General features: G+C 38.1%; 1 protein-coding gene across 5 annotated transcripts in view; it reads left to right on the forward strand.

Moving 5' to 3' along the window:
* Window positions 1-11,891, forward strand: part of GREB1 (growth regulating estrogen receptor binding 1) — an 87,528-nt gene extending 75,637 nt beyond the window's left edge. For 3 of the 5 annotated variants that reach the window (XM_031610941.2, XM_090136376.1, XM_090136375.1), the window contains exons 27-33: window positions 164-368; window positions 1,395-1,569; window positions 2,476-2,694; window positions 5,473-5,608; window positions 6,075-6,275; window positions 7,984-8,122; window positions 9,705-11,891. In XM_031610941.2, the coding sequence (XP_031466801.2) occupies window positions 164-368; window positions 1,395-1,569; window positions 2,476-2,694; window positions 5,473-5,608; window positions 6,075-6,275; window positions 7,984-8,122; window positions 9,705-9,868 (1,239 nt within the window). In that variant the 3' untranslated portion in view covers window positions 9,869-11,891. Of the gene's footprint in view, window positions 1-163; window positions 369-1,394; window positions 1,570-2,475; window positions 2,695-5,472; window positions 5,609-6,074; window positions 6,276-7,983; window positions 8,123-9,704 lie in introns of those variants that run through there. The other 2 variants (XR_004169320.2, XM_090136377.1) reach the window with 2 other exon arrangements.
* Window positions 11,892-16,378: the final 4,487 nt, after the last annotated feature.

The raw sequence follows: 16,378 nt of genomic DNA on the forward strand, positions 1-16,378 counted from the left end.
AGATGGAGTTTTCTTTTTTCCAACTCTTATAGAGATTTAAAATGCAGATTTAAAATGCAGCGATGTAGTGGAACTTAAACCAATTTACTCTGTTGATGGACCTGTTTCTTATTTGAAAGTTATCCAGCTTAATACAGAAACTTACCCTTCCATTTATTTACAGAGTGAAGATTTCATAAAAAGCCCCACTTTTACTCCCACCACTGGGCGTCATGAACATGGGCTTTTCAATTTATATCATGCAATGGATGGAGCCAGTCATTTGCATGTTTTAGTTGTCAAGGAATATGAAATGGCCATATATAAAAAGTACTGGCCCAACCACATTATGCTTGTTCTTCCAAGCATTTTCAACAGTGCAGGAGTAGGTAAGTGTGACATAAAAAAATGTGGACATGTGACTTGGGCCCTTGAGGTGGTGCTATTCAAATTGAAATGTAGATATATACATTATAGCTACCATATCTGATGATCTGGATTCTTTTTGAAGACAGTCTTGTGTAAAATTCTGTGTAACAGTCTTAGGTGCAGTTCAATTAATCCAGATCACCTAGAACAAGCTAGATGAATCACATCATGAATATACTTTTCCTTCTCTCTTGATTTTAAATAGAACTGAGGGTAGTTAATTCAGATGGAATTACCTACTCTGACTTCTTCTGGAACTAAGTTGCGTGCTATTTCCAGAAAGCTGTGTCACTGCTAATTCTGCATAGAAATCTCAGGTAGCCAGAGAGCTTCAAATATTGCTAGTTGCTTCTGTTTGCTCAACTGAATTGTGCTCACACTTTCTGGTAGAGGAGGTAACTGCTGCATCTCATGGAAGTGAAACAACTGAGTTCATGAAACTGGAAGCCCTCTAATACAGCTTCAGATGTGTGTGTGGCAGAAATGAGATGGGTAAAGATTAATGAGCATACGGATCAGATACATCTCTTAGGTAGATTCTGTTAATATAATATCTCTGAAATATTCAGCACCTTGCATTAGTGATGCAATTTGTAGACAGCAGTAGTGACAATCATTGAGAATAGAGAGTCAAGAGAAATTGCTCCCATGTTATTCAGTTAATGTTAACCCACATTTCTAGGGGTTTAGACTATGAGATGATAGTTGAGGCACTGTCTGTCAGGTTAAAATGATCAGTCAGTGAACCCTTCAGATATTAAGAAATCTTTACCACAGAAATCAGGCTTCATTTTGCATGCTTTCCAGTGGGGTTCTGTCAGTCATAAGCTTGGCCATATTGGCTGTGGGGAGTGTTAGGACATTGAAGTCTTCAGAGTGAGTCATACCCTGGGGTCCAGAAATTTTCCCTTCAAAAGGATTCCAAGTTAAAAGCAAACAATTTCTGTCCCTACTTTTCATCTTATGGATTACGTCCTTGGTTTCAGGTGCGGCACACTTCCTGATAAAAGAGCTGTCTTATCATAACTTGGAGCTAGAACGAAATCGGCAGGAGGAGCTGGGCATAAAGCCCCAGGATATTTGGCCTTTCATTGTCATTTCAGATGACTCCTGTGTTATGTGGAATGCAGTAGAAGTTGATTGTTCAGGAGACAGGAAAAGGTAAATAGAAGACCACATGCTTTTTCAGCTGATCTTTTTTAAGCTTTCACAGCATATCAGTTTTAAAATGACATTTCGTATACTACTTTTACCCTGTGCAAGCAGAGCATAATATTTGCCATTTGAAAAATTGTTTTCCACAATGTTCAGTGCCTGTTTTGCTTTTCTATCCCCTGAGGATTTAAGTGCTTTGCTCTGGTTTAAACTAGAACGGCAGATTTCAAGTTCTGAAAACAGCCCTTCATACACTGAGCAAACACAGCCATTCACGTGTACATTTCCAGTAGGATTTTTCTAAGGAAGCTAAAAGACATTTCTGTGCAAATTGGGCAACTGCTTTCTGCTGGATCATTTGTCAATCTCAGTCTGTGTGGCTCTTTCAATACCCCAAGTCTTCAAACAGTATTTTTATTTCCATAACCTTAGAACATTATTTGTTCTAGCTGTCTTTGTCTATTCCCAGAATGATGGCAGTGCAGAAGTTATAGCTTACCTTCAAAAAGAAATATACTCATTGAAAGCTTTGAGATTTGTGGATTTGAGAGGTAGACTAGGACGATCTTGCACACTTAAGTTATGGCACAGTCAGCAACCCTGCAGTGATCATTATCCAGATACATTGCAACATTATCCAGGTAACTTTAAAAATCTGGAAATCTGAGTGAATACTTTGAAAGATGTAAGATAAATTTCTGACCTGACATATCAGTCCCCCACCACATAAGCCCTAGATAGTTTTAAATTTTGAGTCTACCCTGAAATGGGAAGTGAAAAGTTGCAATAAAGTAGTACAACATTGAAGCTATCTACCTGGTAACAACTATGGACTGCTGAGAACTATTGTTCAGCTGAATAAGATTCTGATTATTCTCTCTCTATTTCAACACGTTTTCCTAATTGCTGTAGTGACTATACATGGACTGAAAGGAATGTTTCCTTGAAGCACATTCTGCAACGTATTGAAGCAACTCCTAATGTCACTCACTATGCCTTAATTGGGATGAGAAAATGGTCCAGTAAAACAAACACTTCTGAAATCAAGGAACCATTCTCCTGTTGCCACGTACATGATTTCATTATGCTAAATGTTGATCTGACACAGAATGTCCAATACAATCAGAACAGGTAAGTGAATCTGTAACATCTTTCAAAAGACATAATGAACCACATAAATTTTACAAACACTATTGCTGGATTTTTAGGAGCTTATTAATGGAGCACAAACAGATTTTGTTTTCTTTTTGAACGTTCAAATCCTTCCCAAATTACCAATAGTTAGAAAAAGACATTAATCCCCATAGTTTCAAAAAAGTGTTCATTTGAGTTATGGAGTAGATGCACTAAGTGACGTGTACTGTAATGCAGGCCTCCCAGTTTTATCCAAGTGGCCTTCTGGTAACACCATATTTCTCTTCCTGCCCACTTGGACTTTTCCAAAGGAAATCATGCCTTTGTGGGTGAGCGGTGCATAACTAAGTCTTGTTCTGACATGGAACTGAGATACAGCTGTTTGTCTTTGTTTGGTTTTTTTTTTGTTTGTTTTTATGCTGAGGAGCATAACATAGATCAGAATAGCTATTAAGACAAATTTTTTTACCATGAGGGTGGTCAAAAATTGGAACAGGTTTCCTAGCAAGGTAGTCATGCCTGTCAGTGTTCAAGAGACACTTAGATAATTTAGTATATTTTAACTTTTGGTTAATCCTGAAGTGGTCAGACAGCTGGACTGGATGATCTTTGCATGCCCTTTCCAACTTAAATATTCCATTCCTATTCCTATTCCTATTCCTATTCCTATTCCTATTCCTATTCCTATTCCTATTCCTATTCCTATTCCTATTCCTATTCCTGTTCTATTCCATGTATGTTTATCAGCAAAATCAGAAGAAAGGAGTAAATGAACATCATTAACATTAGTGATTGTTTCTCACATTCTGCTGTGACAGAACTCCCATTTTTCTTTTTATCGATATCACATAGAGTATTTCAAATTAAAGTACTACCATAAACAGTATCATCACAGATACCAGAACTGCATTCAGTAGGTGCATCACCTCACAGACATTCACTGATTTATTTGAAAAAATCCTGGGGTTTTGGTTCTGAGGAACAAGCATTTATAACAAGAGAATGAAGTAGCTATTGCCAAAGGTGGGATTCCTCTGTCTGAAGTGAGTCCTTAGGCACCTCAGCATACACAATATATCCACATGGGGCTGACACGTATTACAGGAAATCTAAAACATTTATTTTTAAGCTATTTGGGATAGCCCAGGTCATCTAAAATGTACAGCAAAACACTATTTTATTTCTCAGGAAGACGTCTTCTGAAATCCAAATTTATTTCTAACTGAGTGGAAGCTCTTCTACTTTCATTAGTCTGGATAAACAGATGACCTAAATTCCTATCACTATCAATCTGACACTAAAAGAGCCTTTTAAATTTGCTCACATTCATCTTCTGGTACAGAACAGTGCTCCCAGCCAGTCCAGTGGTATTATTTTATGGAGCATTATGAACTGCTAATGAAGAAAATGACAGTGCAATAAAATAAAATGATATGAGCATGGGCAGCAATGCTAAATGGTCAGGAATGCCAGACCACATCATCCATTTCCTGCCTGTGTCTTTAATCCATATTGCTTTATGTGGGTGCTGTTGAGGTTGAAGCATTACATGAGAGTCCAAGCCTGAGCTGGCAAAGAAAAAGGTATATTTTAAAACACAGAGACACTAGGAGTCAGGGATAACAAGTGTCCACATAAGTACTGCTAAAATCAAAGAGGGTTTTCAAAACATAATAAAATATCGTTTTTCTTACTGATGTCTGTTGTCGCAGTAAGTACTTTGCTGTTTTAAATCCAAGCCTTGGATGTTAATCCCACAGTTTTGCACATCATCCTGTTTGCTGTGCAAATCTGCATTCCAAATGGAGAACTGAGGCTGAATTTTCCAAAGGCCAGAGGATTTAAATGTTGTCAGCTTTAGAAGTTCCATCTTATAATTGAAATAGGTCAAATTTAGCTCAAGGATGTTTGGCCTCATTCTGCTTACTTTATTCCTCTGTTTCAGCAGTTCTGTTGGATTAAGAAAAGAGTCTTTGTCTTCAAATAATTTTTTCTCTACTGTAAAATTGCATTATTTCTGTAGGGGAATATAAAACAAAATGACTGGATATCAGAGAATTGCAGGGATTGAAGGAGACATCTAGAGATCATTGAGTCCAACCCCCTGCTATAGCAAGTTCCCTACAGTAGGGAAAAGCATCCAGAAGGTTCTTCAGTATCCCCAGAGAAGGGGAGTCTCTGGGCAGCCTGTTCCAGTGCTCTGTCACCCTCACAGCAAAGAAGTTTTTCCTCAAGTTTGCATGGAACTTCCTGTTCTAGTTTGTGCCCATTGCCCTTTGTTCTATTGTCAACAACTGATATTTGCATTCTAAAGGAAAAATGATTAGGCAGACTTCTTTGCATTTGACAGACCAAATGTAGGGCCTTTTCCATGTCCTTGGAAGTCAAAGGAATTAATTTCATTGACCTTATTTAGGTCAAGGAAATATTTGTGTATATTTTCTCCATGACTGCATTATTGTACTGAGACAAAGAAATGTTTTTAACTCCTGGGTCACTTTCATGGCAGTTTGGTACCTTTCTTTTTCCGCTTTCCCCTGTGTTTCTGGTTCCCTCTCTCATTCTGATCTTCTTAAACTCATTCTGGTCATTGCTACTGGCCTCACTTATTTCAAAGCTGAAGTCTCTTTCCCTGACAGATTACTATTAAATGAAGTGTTGGTATGTTTGACAGCTCTCCTTCATATGGTACTGATCAAAGACCCTGAGTGCTTGTAATTGTTAGCCTGTGATGAGAAGCTTTCCTCTGAAGTGCCGTGATTTTATTCTTCCTAGATTTACCTGTGATGATGTTGACTTCAACTTGCGTGTCCACAGTGCTGGCCTTCTCATTTGTCGGTTCAATCACTTCAGTGTCATGAAAAAGCAAATTGCAGTAGGAGGACAAAGATCCTTCCACATTAAGTCCAAGGTGGGAACTGAGACCTCTTCTTCCTTGTTAAAGTTTCATTTTCCCTTTTGTACCCTGTAACCAGGAGAGCTGAGATATTAATGGTTCATCACTCAGTTGCCAGTAATGGGGTATGTTGGTTTCTTTTTTTTTCTAAAATCCAATTTTTGAAATTATCCAAAATATCACGTAGTAAAGATAACCTTTCACTGTAAGTTTATAGTATTGATTACTCATATTCAAATGATTTCATATTCAGGAGTACATTGGTATCAAAGAAGAAAACTCTAAGTCTCTATAAATACAAATATAGTTATTTGAATCTCTCAACATTTTTAGTAGCAGATATGTTTGTCTGAATTACTTTTCTTCGTATATAAGTCTTAAATTTTTTGGGTTGAGATGTGTTTTGTACAAACCAGAATTCAGATAAATGCAATATGATTGATCAGGATTGATCTGTGCCAGAAATATTTTTTCCTCATAGGTATCTGACATTCCAGTTTCAATCTCACCTGCTCAATACATTTGTGCTCCTGACAGCAAGCATACCTTCTTGGCAGCACCTGCCCAGTTACTCCTAGAAAAATACCTCCAGTATCACAGCCATCGTTTCTTCCCTCTCTCACTGAAGAATTATAGACATCCAGTGCTCTCTGTGGACTGTTACCTCAACTTAGGACCGCAGGTATGAAACAAAGCAATCTTTAATTAGCTTTAGAAATGTATTGCCTATGTTTTGGATGAGTTTGTTGATGGATACCTTCAGAACACAGCCTTCAAATAAACAGATATTAGAACCCTATGGTGTTAAATTCTTGGTCTTACAGAGATACTGGGAGAAACTACAAATAAAGTACGTGGAAAGCAATATCAGAGTTGTCTAATAGAGTTGGTGAGTGGTATTAGATTTTTAACTAACAGAACACTTTTATTTTAAGAAGTGTTTTCCCAGTCTATTGTAATTTGGTCCTTCCTACATCAAATATCTTCCACAAGAGTTTTACAAATACTAACTAGTCCTTAGAAAGCACTTCAAAATACGAAAGTTTTTGTCCGCTTTTAACTGATGAGCTGAGTCAGAGAAGCAAATACCAAGATACACAGAGTGGGAGAGGCTGTCATTAGCATTTAAGATCTGTTGGCTCTCCCCAGTGGCTTTGGACTTAAAGCCAAGGTTATATTTAAATACAAATGTAGGTCATGTAGAAGTGCGATATTAAGGGACTGATTTTCACTGATCTATTTTTATCTTTTCACTTGACTTAAATACTAAATGAAAATCAGTCTTGCTGCATTTACTAACTTAACTTCTTTACCAAAACAGCTGTGTAATGACCTTCCAATCTGTGCTGCTCCCAGAACACTTTGATCTGCGTTTTTCTTGCTCAGGGACATGGTTTAGCTGAGGGTTGTTAGAGTTAGGGTAGTATAGTTAGGTCGGGGTTGGACTAATGATCTTTAAAGTGTTTTCCAACCTGAGTGATTCTATGATTCTATGATTGATTCCAGCCCTTTCTGGCTGAGGCAGGTTCCCACCATGCCTGGAAAAACAAAGTCCATGGAAGGGCACTGTGCTGTGAGCATCTTTATCCACTGCATCCTTTCAGTTCTAAACCATTCAGCACCTGAAATAAGTTAAATTCAGCTCGGGAATTGTTATCTGAGCTAATATATGATACAGTAGGATTGAAGGAATTATTGCATCTACATTATGCATAAATAGAAATAACTTGCACCAGTTTCTCTTGGGTCAACCTTCCTCCACAGAATCATGCTGATTTCTGCTGGATGTGGGTCTGCACCAAGTAAGTAGAAAGGCACTTCAGAAGCCCAATCAGATGTAGAAGATTCCTTAACCTGAAATTTACAAAACTTGAAAGGATGCTATAAATATTCCTAGTTCCCATTGGAGTAGGAGATTAGTAATGGGAAAAGTAATTAGACAGTAGGAAACCTCATGCAATTATGTAGATGCACAACTATACTGATTTTTTAATCCATTTGTGATGTAAATGGCATTAGACCTTTCTATAGGGTTCTTCTTGTGTCAGACTGTGCAGTTACTACATTTATGCTTGTGCAGATAAACTGTGCTGCACAGGTCACAGAGTTATGGCTGTGGGGAGCCATCATTACTGCAGCTTTCAAACCCTTCATACCTAAACCTCATGATTATAGTAGTATTGAGTAATTATGAGTAATGAATAGTTATAGATACTGCTTTTAGATTGCTTTTTAATAAGTAGAGGAATTGTTACAAAGGAACAATAATGATCATAATGTTTGGAGTTGGAAAGCAAGTCTGAAGGTGGATCAGATGCAAATACTGTGAGGTTGATATGAAGAACCCTGAGGAAAGCTAATTTCTGTGTTTCTTATCCCCTCCCAATCAGATTGCAGTTTGCTATGTGAGTTCACGGCCTCACTCTCTCAATATCAGTTCCTCTGGTTTGACATTCAGTGGTCTCCTGCTATACCTCTGTGACTCCTTTGTTGTAGCTAGCTTTTTGAAGAAGTTCCATTTTCTTAAAGGTGAGCCTCAGTCATTTTATTACAGGGAATTTTATGATATGGTCACTGGAAATCTGGGAAGAAAATGGGAAAAGTAGCATTAATTTTGAATGTTACATGAAAAATTGTGCATGCACATGTGTTTATTTATATTTGTGTTTATATGCCCTACCATCTCTGATATTTGATGATTCATCTACAACAGTGTTAAGAGTTCTGCAGATAAGTAAACAATGTTTGGTCTATACTGCTATGCATAGTATATACACATAACTTCTTACCTTATATTTGAAAATGATTATGTATGAAACGTTCACCCATTGTGTTCTTGCAAGTGATGTTTTTTCAGTTGTCAAGAAAAAATGGATGATGATAAGACTCCATCAGAATCTGTTAGCTGTACCTGGAAATATGAATGCTATCATTAAAATTTTTTCTTTGTAACCAGTTTCTCCACATAGTGCTTATGATCATGGACAGCACTGGAGACAAATCACTTCTGTCTGTATTGCAACTTCTTTGGGATTGTTCTGCAGCTGTTTTAGAGATTCAGTGCTCAGGGGATTTGTTGCACTCAGCTAGAGCTGTCATTGCCACTGCCTTCTTAAAACAGGAGAAGTTATGAACTGCCATGTTCTTTTTTGTAGTCAATACAGTTTTGTATAGGTATGTGTAGCACAAATGAGGGTATACAGTGCTTTAACCTGCACATGCTACTGAAGCCACGTGAGTCCCTATGTCTATTCCCATTCTGGAGTGATGTCCACATTTTAAGTATAAAAGGACTGCTTTCATTCAAAGTTACTCTGCATTTTTTTGAGTGACAAGAAGCTATCAACCTGGACAAACCAGATGATTTTTGCAGTGTGTAGCACGAAGTGTATTTGATTCAGGAGTTCTCTGTTTCCCTTGGCAGTTTAGTTGACCTTCTAATCAGTCACTTCAGCATTAAACACCACTTGACTCTTTTTATTTCTTTGTATTCTCAGCTGTTTCTGTCTTGGGCATCTCTTTCTATCTCACCATTTCTTTTTCAGAGTATTAAGAGCAGGTGAGGTAATTTCCTCTTGACTGAGCACTTTTTTCAAGAGCCAGGAAATCATGCGTGCATGTTGAAATGGTATCAGGATGCCAGTCAAAACAGTTCATATTAGATCATTTCTAGTCAGCAAAACACACAGAGCTTAATTAGCCATTGTGGGGATTGGCTTGTGGTGTGTTCTGTTGAGTGAGGGTTTCACTTAACGAAGTAATGTTCTAGCAGGGCTAGAACAGTAATGGATGTAAGGCATTACTTTGTTCTCTGTCACCACCCTCTTTGACTTGACAGATTTGACCTTTCTTACTCCAAAGAGAAGGAATGTATTGCTAGTCCTGTGTATTAGATGAATACTAGATATCTCAGGTTACAGAAAAAGACCCTGATAAACAGGGAGCTGAAGATAGAGCTCTAAAAGCCCGAAATCTTAGTTTTCACTCAAGAATATCTGTAGCTCCTGTTTTGGAAGTGGTGGAAATTCCACTTGCTAAGAGGTGGTGGGAGATGGGTGATTTGAGAACAAGGGCGATACTCACATGGGTTTCTTACTGACTGTTTACTTAGGTGCCACCCTGTGTGTTATTTGTCAAGATCGGAATTCTCTTCGCCAGACTGTTGTCCGGCTGGAGCTGGAAGATGAATGGCAGTTTCGACTGAGGGATGAATTCCAGACTGCCAACGCAAAAGAGGACAGGCCACTTTTCTTCCTGACTGGACGACATATTTAATAGAAACTAGACACTTTTCCTGAATAATTAGGAAAAAAAAAAAAGAAGAAGAATGATACAGGAGACTAATTGCCACCATCTTATGAAATGGCTTTTGAGAGGCTCTGCTTTCTGAGGAGAAACAGGACTTGCCACTGTCTATTAGAATCAATTTATCCTCTTATTTCCAAACACTGTAAGTGAATTTTCTAATTTAATTGTCTGATGGAAGTAATTCTTGATTCCCGGGAAAGACGCAGAAACTCATTATTCCTCATGGCAGCAAAAAAATTCGATCAGAAAGGAAATCAATGAATGCATTTCTTCTGACACAAAAAAGACCACACACCAGTTGATAAGCAGGAGTTTGAGAAAACTTGCTGTTCATTCCAGAAATAGGAAATGTAAATGTAGGAACAGATTTTGATTTTGTTTTACAAGTCTTATTTATCTAACAGTTGGCATAAGGCAACAGGAATTGTTACAGTCTTGTAGAATATTGCTCTTGATTGATCCAGGTAGGCTTTTTAATGAAGATATGTAAAGTATAATTCTTAAAGAATGGGAGCCCAGTTGGAGTCTTATTTTTTTTTAACAAGTGCCAACTGGATAGTTTTAGTATAAGGGAATCTTGGGATAGCAGCATAATCATATGTCTGATTTTCATAGCATAAAGAAGAGCCGGGAAAGTAAATTTAACAATGAAATCTGAACATTTAAACATGAAAATGAAATTGCCTGGTGCAACTGAGAACAGCAAATGGTGAGATTTACCTGGAAGTGATTTTTACATCTAGAACATCGATGTTTTTGGTTTCTGGCTAAATTGTTGCGCTGACTACAAACTTTAAGCTTGGCCCAGTGCATTCAAGACAGCGGACCAGATGGTTCTGAAACCTTCCTAATACACTTACTGGGGATATTTTCTTGCCAAGGTGCATTAAAAAAGTGAGAAAATAGAGACTATGTCTCTGAGGAATTTAGGTGGCCATATAAAAGCATGTTCTAGAAGGGCACCAGGCATCACAGTATTTTTGTGCTCTCTACATGTGAAGTCAGCGATCACAATCCTTGTTTAGGTTTTTGGAAGTATTCTCTAAGTTTCAGATTTCATGTTTATTTTTATAGAATCTGTGTAAACTTCATTCAGTCTGGATGCAAGAAGGGTAAGTACAGACATTTCCAGAAGGTGTCTAATATTTGAGCAGTCTTTCTTGCTGGATACATCAATGAGAGTATCATTGATTTTATATTGATGAAATGCCATTAGGTGCCTGAAGCCTTTACAGTATCAGTCTTGAAATGATGACATGAATATGACTGTGCCAAAGAGCAAATTTCATAACGTTTACAAGGAAAAGGTAATTTCAGTAAGTATGAAAGACTTGACTGCTGTTTACAAGAGACAGACTGCTATTCGCAAGATAACTGGTAGAAATCAGTATGCTTATGTATTTCATTGTTTTTCTTTCAGAGTGAGATTGGCTTTGTTTAAGTTTTGGAAAGGAAGATGGACATTGTCTTATGTAAATAGCATCACCTGTGCAGTTTTCACCTGTTGGTTAGTTAATTTAAACTTTTTAAAGGAATGTGACATTCTTGTCCAAACCATCCTTTATAAATAAAGTCAATACTGCATGGATATTTGTCTTGGTGGTGTATAGCACTGGATGTTTTTTGTGGGGGGAGGGTTGGGGGAGGAAAAAGGTTGGTTGAAAGGGGCTAACGTGATTAAATATTTTCCTGAACTGACCAAGAGAAAATACAGTGTCTTTTAATGGTCTAAAGCATAACATAGCCTCTAACGTACATGAGTCTTTAAAAGACCTCTGGAGTAAAGACAGAGGTTTGAAATCTCCTTTCTTGTAACCAAATGCTCCAACTATTTATGCCAAATGTCTGTAAACTTTTCTTATGCTTTAGATATGAGATGATTTGTTTTGCAAGTCCTTAGACAAGCATTTTCTCCATGAATCAATCTGTCCAGTGAAAAAAACTGCCTAAGGTATTTATTGAAACAAGAAACTTTTCAGTTCTGCTTTCAGAGATGGGGACTTTGCACAGCAAAATTTCTGATTGTTCACTGTAGTCTTATGAATTTATTTCAGAGCAAATATATGTTTTTTTGTTTGTTTGTTTGTTTGTTTGTTTGTTTTTCTAAAGGAAGTGGTAGAGAAATATGGTACTGTCCAGCATATTCATAAATAAATTCTTGCTTTTCTAACAACATTTTAATATATTCAGTTTCACTACTGAAAAAGTTAGGAAAAAAATAAACAGAAATTAGAGGAGCTGGCTTGATTCTCAGTATGTTTCAAAAACACCACAGTGGTGAGAATATCAGTGTGCCTTTCTTACCAGTCCAGCCTCATGCATATCCCCATAAAGTTATTGACTAGTGTGTACAATGCTTCTGTAGATATAACCCTGATGAAATACAGATCCATTCATGTGGCTGTCAAGGTTCCTCAAACCTTTACAGCTCTGCAAAAGTTGCTTGATTGTGCTTAAGCTCTGTCTTCATGGAATTATCCAGCATTTACCCTCTGCCATGTCCCATGCTATTCTACTTGTGTTCAGTTCTACTAGCAATGGGTAAACCTTCTGAAATGATCTCAAGCTCAAAGATTTTCTCTAAATATCTGCAAGATATAAAACGCATTTAAACTTCTAGTTTGGACAGGTAGGTTTTTAGGTTTTGGTTTTGGTTTTGGTTGTTTTTTATGAAACAATTCACTGCTGTTGTTAAAGTGATTGCTTGCATTTTGGCATTCTAGGTTCTGTACCCTGATTTGAACAGACCATTTAATGTCTGAAACACAGAGGTAAATTCACGGAGATGTCTGACAGTTTATTAAGGTTACTTGTTAAGATTTAAGGTGCTGACATGCAGAAGCAGAAACATTACGAAAATGCAAAACACTGTAACTGTGTGTTTATTTAAAGGTTTTCTGTGTGGAAAAGATAGCTCTTTTTCATCTAGAACATTATTACATTTTTGAAATTTCAGCAATAAACAGCCTACTTAAAATATTCAGTAACCCAAATTCTTTCATGTACAGACCAAGTGAATGGGGAAAAGCTTAAAAGTAATTCCAGAAAGGCATGTTTACCTTATTGCTGCCGTGGCATTCTTCATTTAAAAACTGTTCTTATCTGTGAAATTAAAATATCACTAAATCAGATGGGAATAAAAAAACCACATCCTTTCTTAACATTCTCCTTTGGGTCAAAGTTACTTGCTCAATGTACCCTCTCTACAGAATAGGGTTCTCAGGAACCCTATTCTGCCTCACCAGATGTGTTTCTGTTGTGTGACCAAGTACAGTCATTCTCAACCAATGAGTACATATATTAACATATATAAACTACATATGTAGTGAAACTGGCTTGAACTGCCCATTTGCTGATGAGGTACATCCTGCTGTAAGAGCAGATATGCTCTCCTTGTGTGACCAAAATGGAGTTGCTTCCCATCATAGGGAAGTTAGGCACACAATATGGCAAAAAAAACCCAGCATTTTATTAATGTGATGCTGAGTAGTGGTGGTGGATGAGTCAGGGAGTACAGCTCTCCAGAGCTCCATCCAAAAGTTTCTTCATTCTTGGTATAATTTACATGTTCAGCTCCCTCCGACTGTCAGCTATCAAGCACAGAGACAATGTAGGATTTTGTGTCCAACCTGGACTCTCAGGTGACACAGTAATGCAGATAAACAATCGAGACAAATAAAATCCCATCTGATTGAGTGGAACTGGCATCTCTTGCCATACACATGGCAAGAATGAATGTGCTTTTTACCACAGGGCTGAGGACCCCGGTCCCAGCTTCACTCTCGTCTTTCTTTTGTAAGAGAGGGAATTATTTGCTTTCCATCACAATTACCTTGTGAGAAAAATTGGCCCATACTCATTAAGCAAACAGATCATTTATTCTTTCTGACTTTGTACATGGCAAGAAGATGGAGCAAGAAGATGGACTGATGTGATAATGTAATAGGAAACAAAAGGCAAAAGGGAACTGACAGCACGCCTTTACTGACTTTTATCCAGCCTCTAACATCTTCTCAAGTGCCTCCCATGCTTGCTGTCTTAGTCAGCCACTATTATCACAGATAGTATTGTAATCATGTTCTGTACTGTGTGTCAGAGGGCGAAGCATTTTGTGATTCAGCTTTGCAACAGACCGTATCCAAATATAGAGAAGGTTACTGGGAAGGTGACATTATATTCTTTCTGACCATCCTCTCTCCGCTATCAAAGCATACTTCACAAGCACTTGAGCACTGATGTCTGGTATTTGAATAGCACGGGCATTATAGATGACATGAACACTACAGGATGTAAGGGATTTCAGCATTCTTCCCTTAATAAGCACCTCCTGTTGTGATGGGGAATGTACAGTTCTCAGCTCCCACGCTGCATCTCACAGCAGCTGCTAAATATATCAAAGGCAGCTCTGTGATACTCTGGTGATGTGTGTCGGTCACACATAGCGAAAGAAATACAAGAGAAACAGACTCAGTGTGTAAGGCTCAGAGTTACAGAGGTTCACAAGATGGAGAGGAGAAGTGGGGCTACAAGCAGAGACAGCAGAACCTTGGTGTATGCCCCTCTGCCTTGGTAGTTCATCAGCTTTCACCGGAATAATATGAGAAATAAACTGTTCTTTCCTTTTTCCTATCTCTTTAAGGATCCAGTTCTTCAGTGAAAAGGAAAATTAATTCCACACATTCTCCGCCTGTTGACTGCCTTCCACCCTTTATCCCTGCTCCAATTTTCACCTGAAAAAACAACGGCAGTTCTGGTCAGTGCTTTTATAACATTTCCAATCCTGCCTTGGCAACTCCAGAGGCAGTCACGGATTGTTGTAGAGGACACAGCTCAGGGAGTTTTGAGGCATAGCCCATTGCTCAGTGTGTACATATTATTCAATAAAAGAGAGAGAGGACGTCAAAGATAACAGTAAGAAAAAGAGATTCTGCTCAGTAAGAAAAAGAGATTTGAAATCGACTGCCATGGTTTTAAGAAAGGCTTAGTAAAGTTGCTTGGGAAGGTGGTGGAGTCACCAGCCCTGGAGCTGTTCAGGAACTGTGGAGATGTGGCACTGAAGGACGTGGTCAGTGGGCATGGTGGGGATGGGTTGGTGGTTGGATTTGATGACCTTAGTGATCCTTTCCAGTCTTAATGATTCCATGATTCTATAATTTGTACATAAATGCGATTTTGTTTAAAATCCTCAAAAAAAAAAAAAAAAGACATATTTGCTTTGCATTTCCTTAGTTATACAAGCTATATAACTTCTGCTTAGTTATATAAGCAAAAGGAACTGCCTTTCTACTTGTTGCATCACTGATGTGTTGACTGAGCACTTAAACTCTGAACATATTAAGGAGGATTATTTTGGCAAATTGCATTCTGATGTGTTATAGAAAAGTTTCAGCAGCATTGTTAACAGAAGCTTAACAATTTTCTTTTTTCTTAAAAACAACAGGGTTGATATGAAAGTGAGTTTGGACTTGTTACTTTCAGTAGGGAGCTAGTAGGGACTGCTTTGAGAACAGGGTATTGCAGTAGCCACAGGATTCTGTGCCACACAATACTTATGCTGCAGGTCATTTTGCAATTGCACAGAATCTGGTTTTGGTGATGGTGTCATCTCTTTCCATTTGAATTTATTTTCATGAATGTCCATAGTGTATCAGATGTAAATCTCAGATCTGTCCTACACAAAATGGCACCTGTGCTGGGACAAATTAGCAGCCTTGTGTGCCACTCTCAAATGGGGAACACCGGGCTGTGTTTGGGCCAAACACACAGCATCTTGCATCTTACCTATGTCATGTGTCTTTCATTGCTCATTCTCCTTGGCACCTATATAATTAAAAAATTCCAAGCTCCATTGCTCAATCTCCTTTTCTTTTCCTTGCAAGAGCTCCTCCTACCGATTTTCCAGATGAGGTTTTCATTCTGTGGAGCCTGGGGGCCTTACACAAACCTCCTGACATCCCTATTTGGAGAGATCACATCAGGTGTTGTGAGAAGAGATGTGCTGGATCTGTTGGGTCATGATTCTGTAGAGGAGTGCACAGGGTTGCAGTGGGGCCTCTTGGTGTGGTGCAGCATGGTCCTGGGGCTCCTTTCCTGTGTGTGCCCAGAGACACAAAGCAGAGGGCTTTCTTCATCCAGTCCCTATTTCAAGGGCTTATTAATTGCCGTTGGTGTTTAGGAGATAAAACAGAGAAAGTAGTGAAAAGCAGTTCCATATGCTTTGTTCTCAGCAACTCGAGCATTGTGGAAAGGCTGCAGAAAGTTAGACTGTAATAGGAGAGTGATTCTGCCTCAGAACAGCAGAGCTGTGACTGTATTTAAAAATATCTTAAATTAATCTTAAAGTTGAAAAACTATCCTGTTAAAAATATAAAGGCATTATCTTATCAGTTCAAAAAATAAAGTTAACACCAAGGCTTCCATGAGATAATATTACCATTTTAAATATTCTGGGATGATTACAAATTTTTTTTTTTTTTT

This window comes from Phasianus colchicus, chromosome 2 (genome assembly GCF_987193195.1).
Source record: "Phasianus colchicus chromosome 2, bPhaCol1.hap1.1, whole genome shotgun sequence".
Classification (NCBI taxonomy): Eukaryota; Metazoa; Chordata; class Aves; order Galliformes; family Phasianidae; genus Phasianus; species Phasianus colchicus.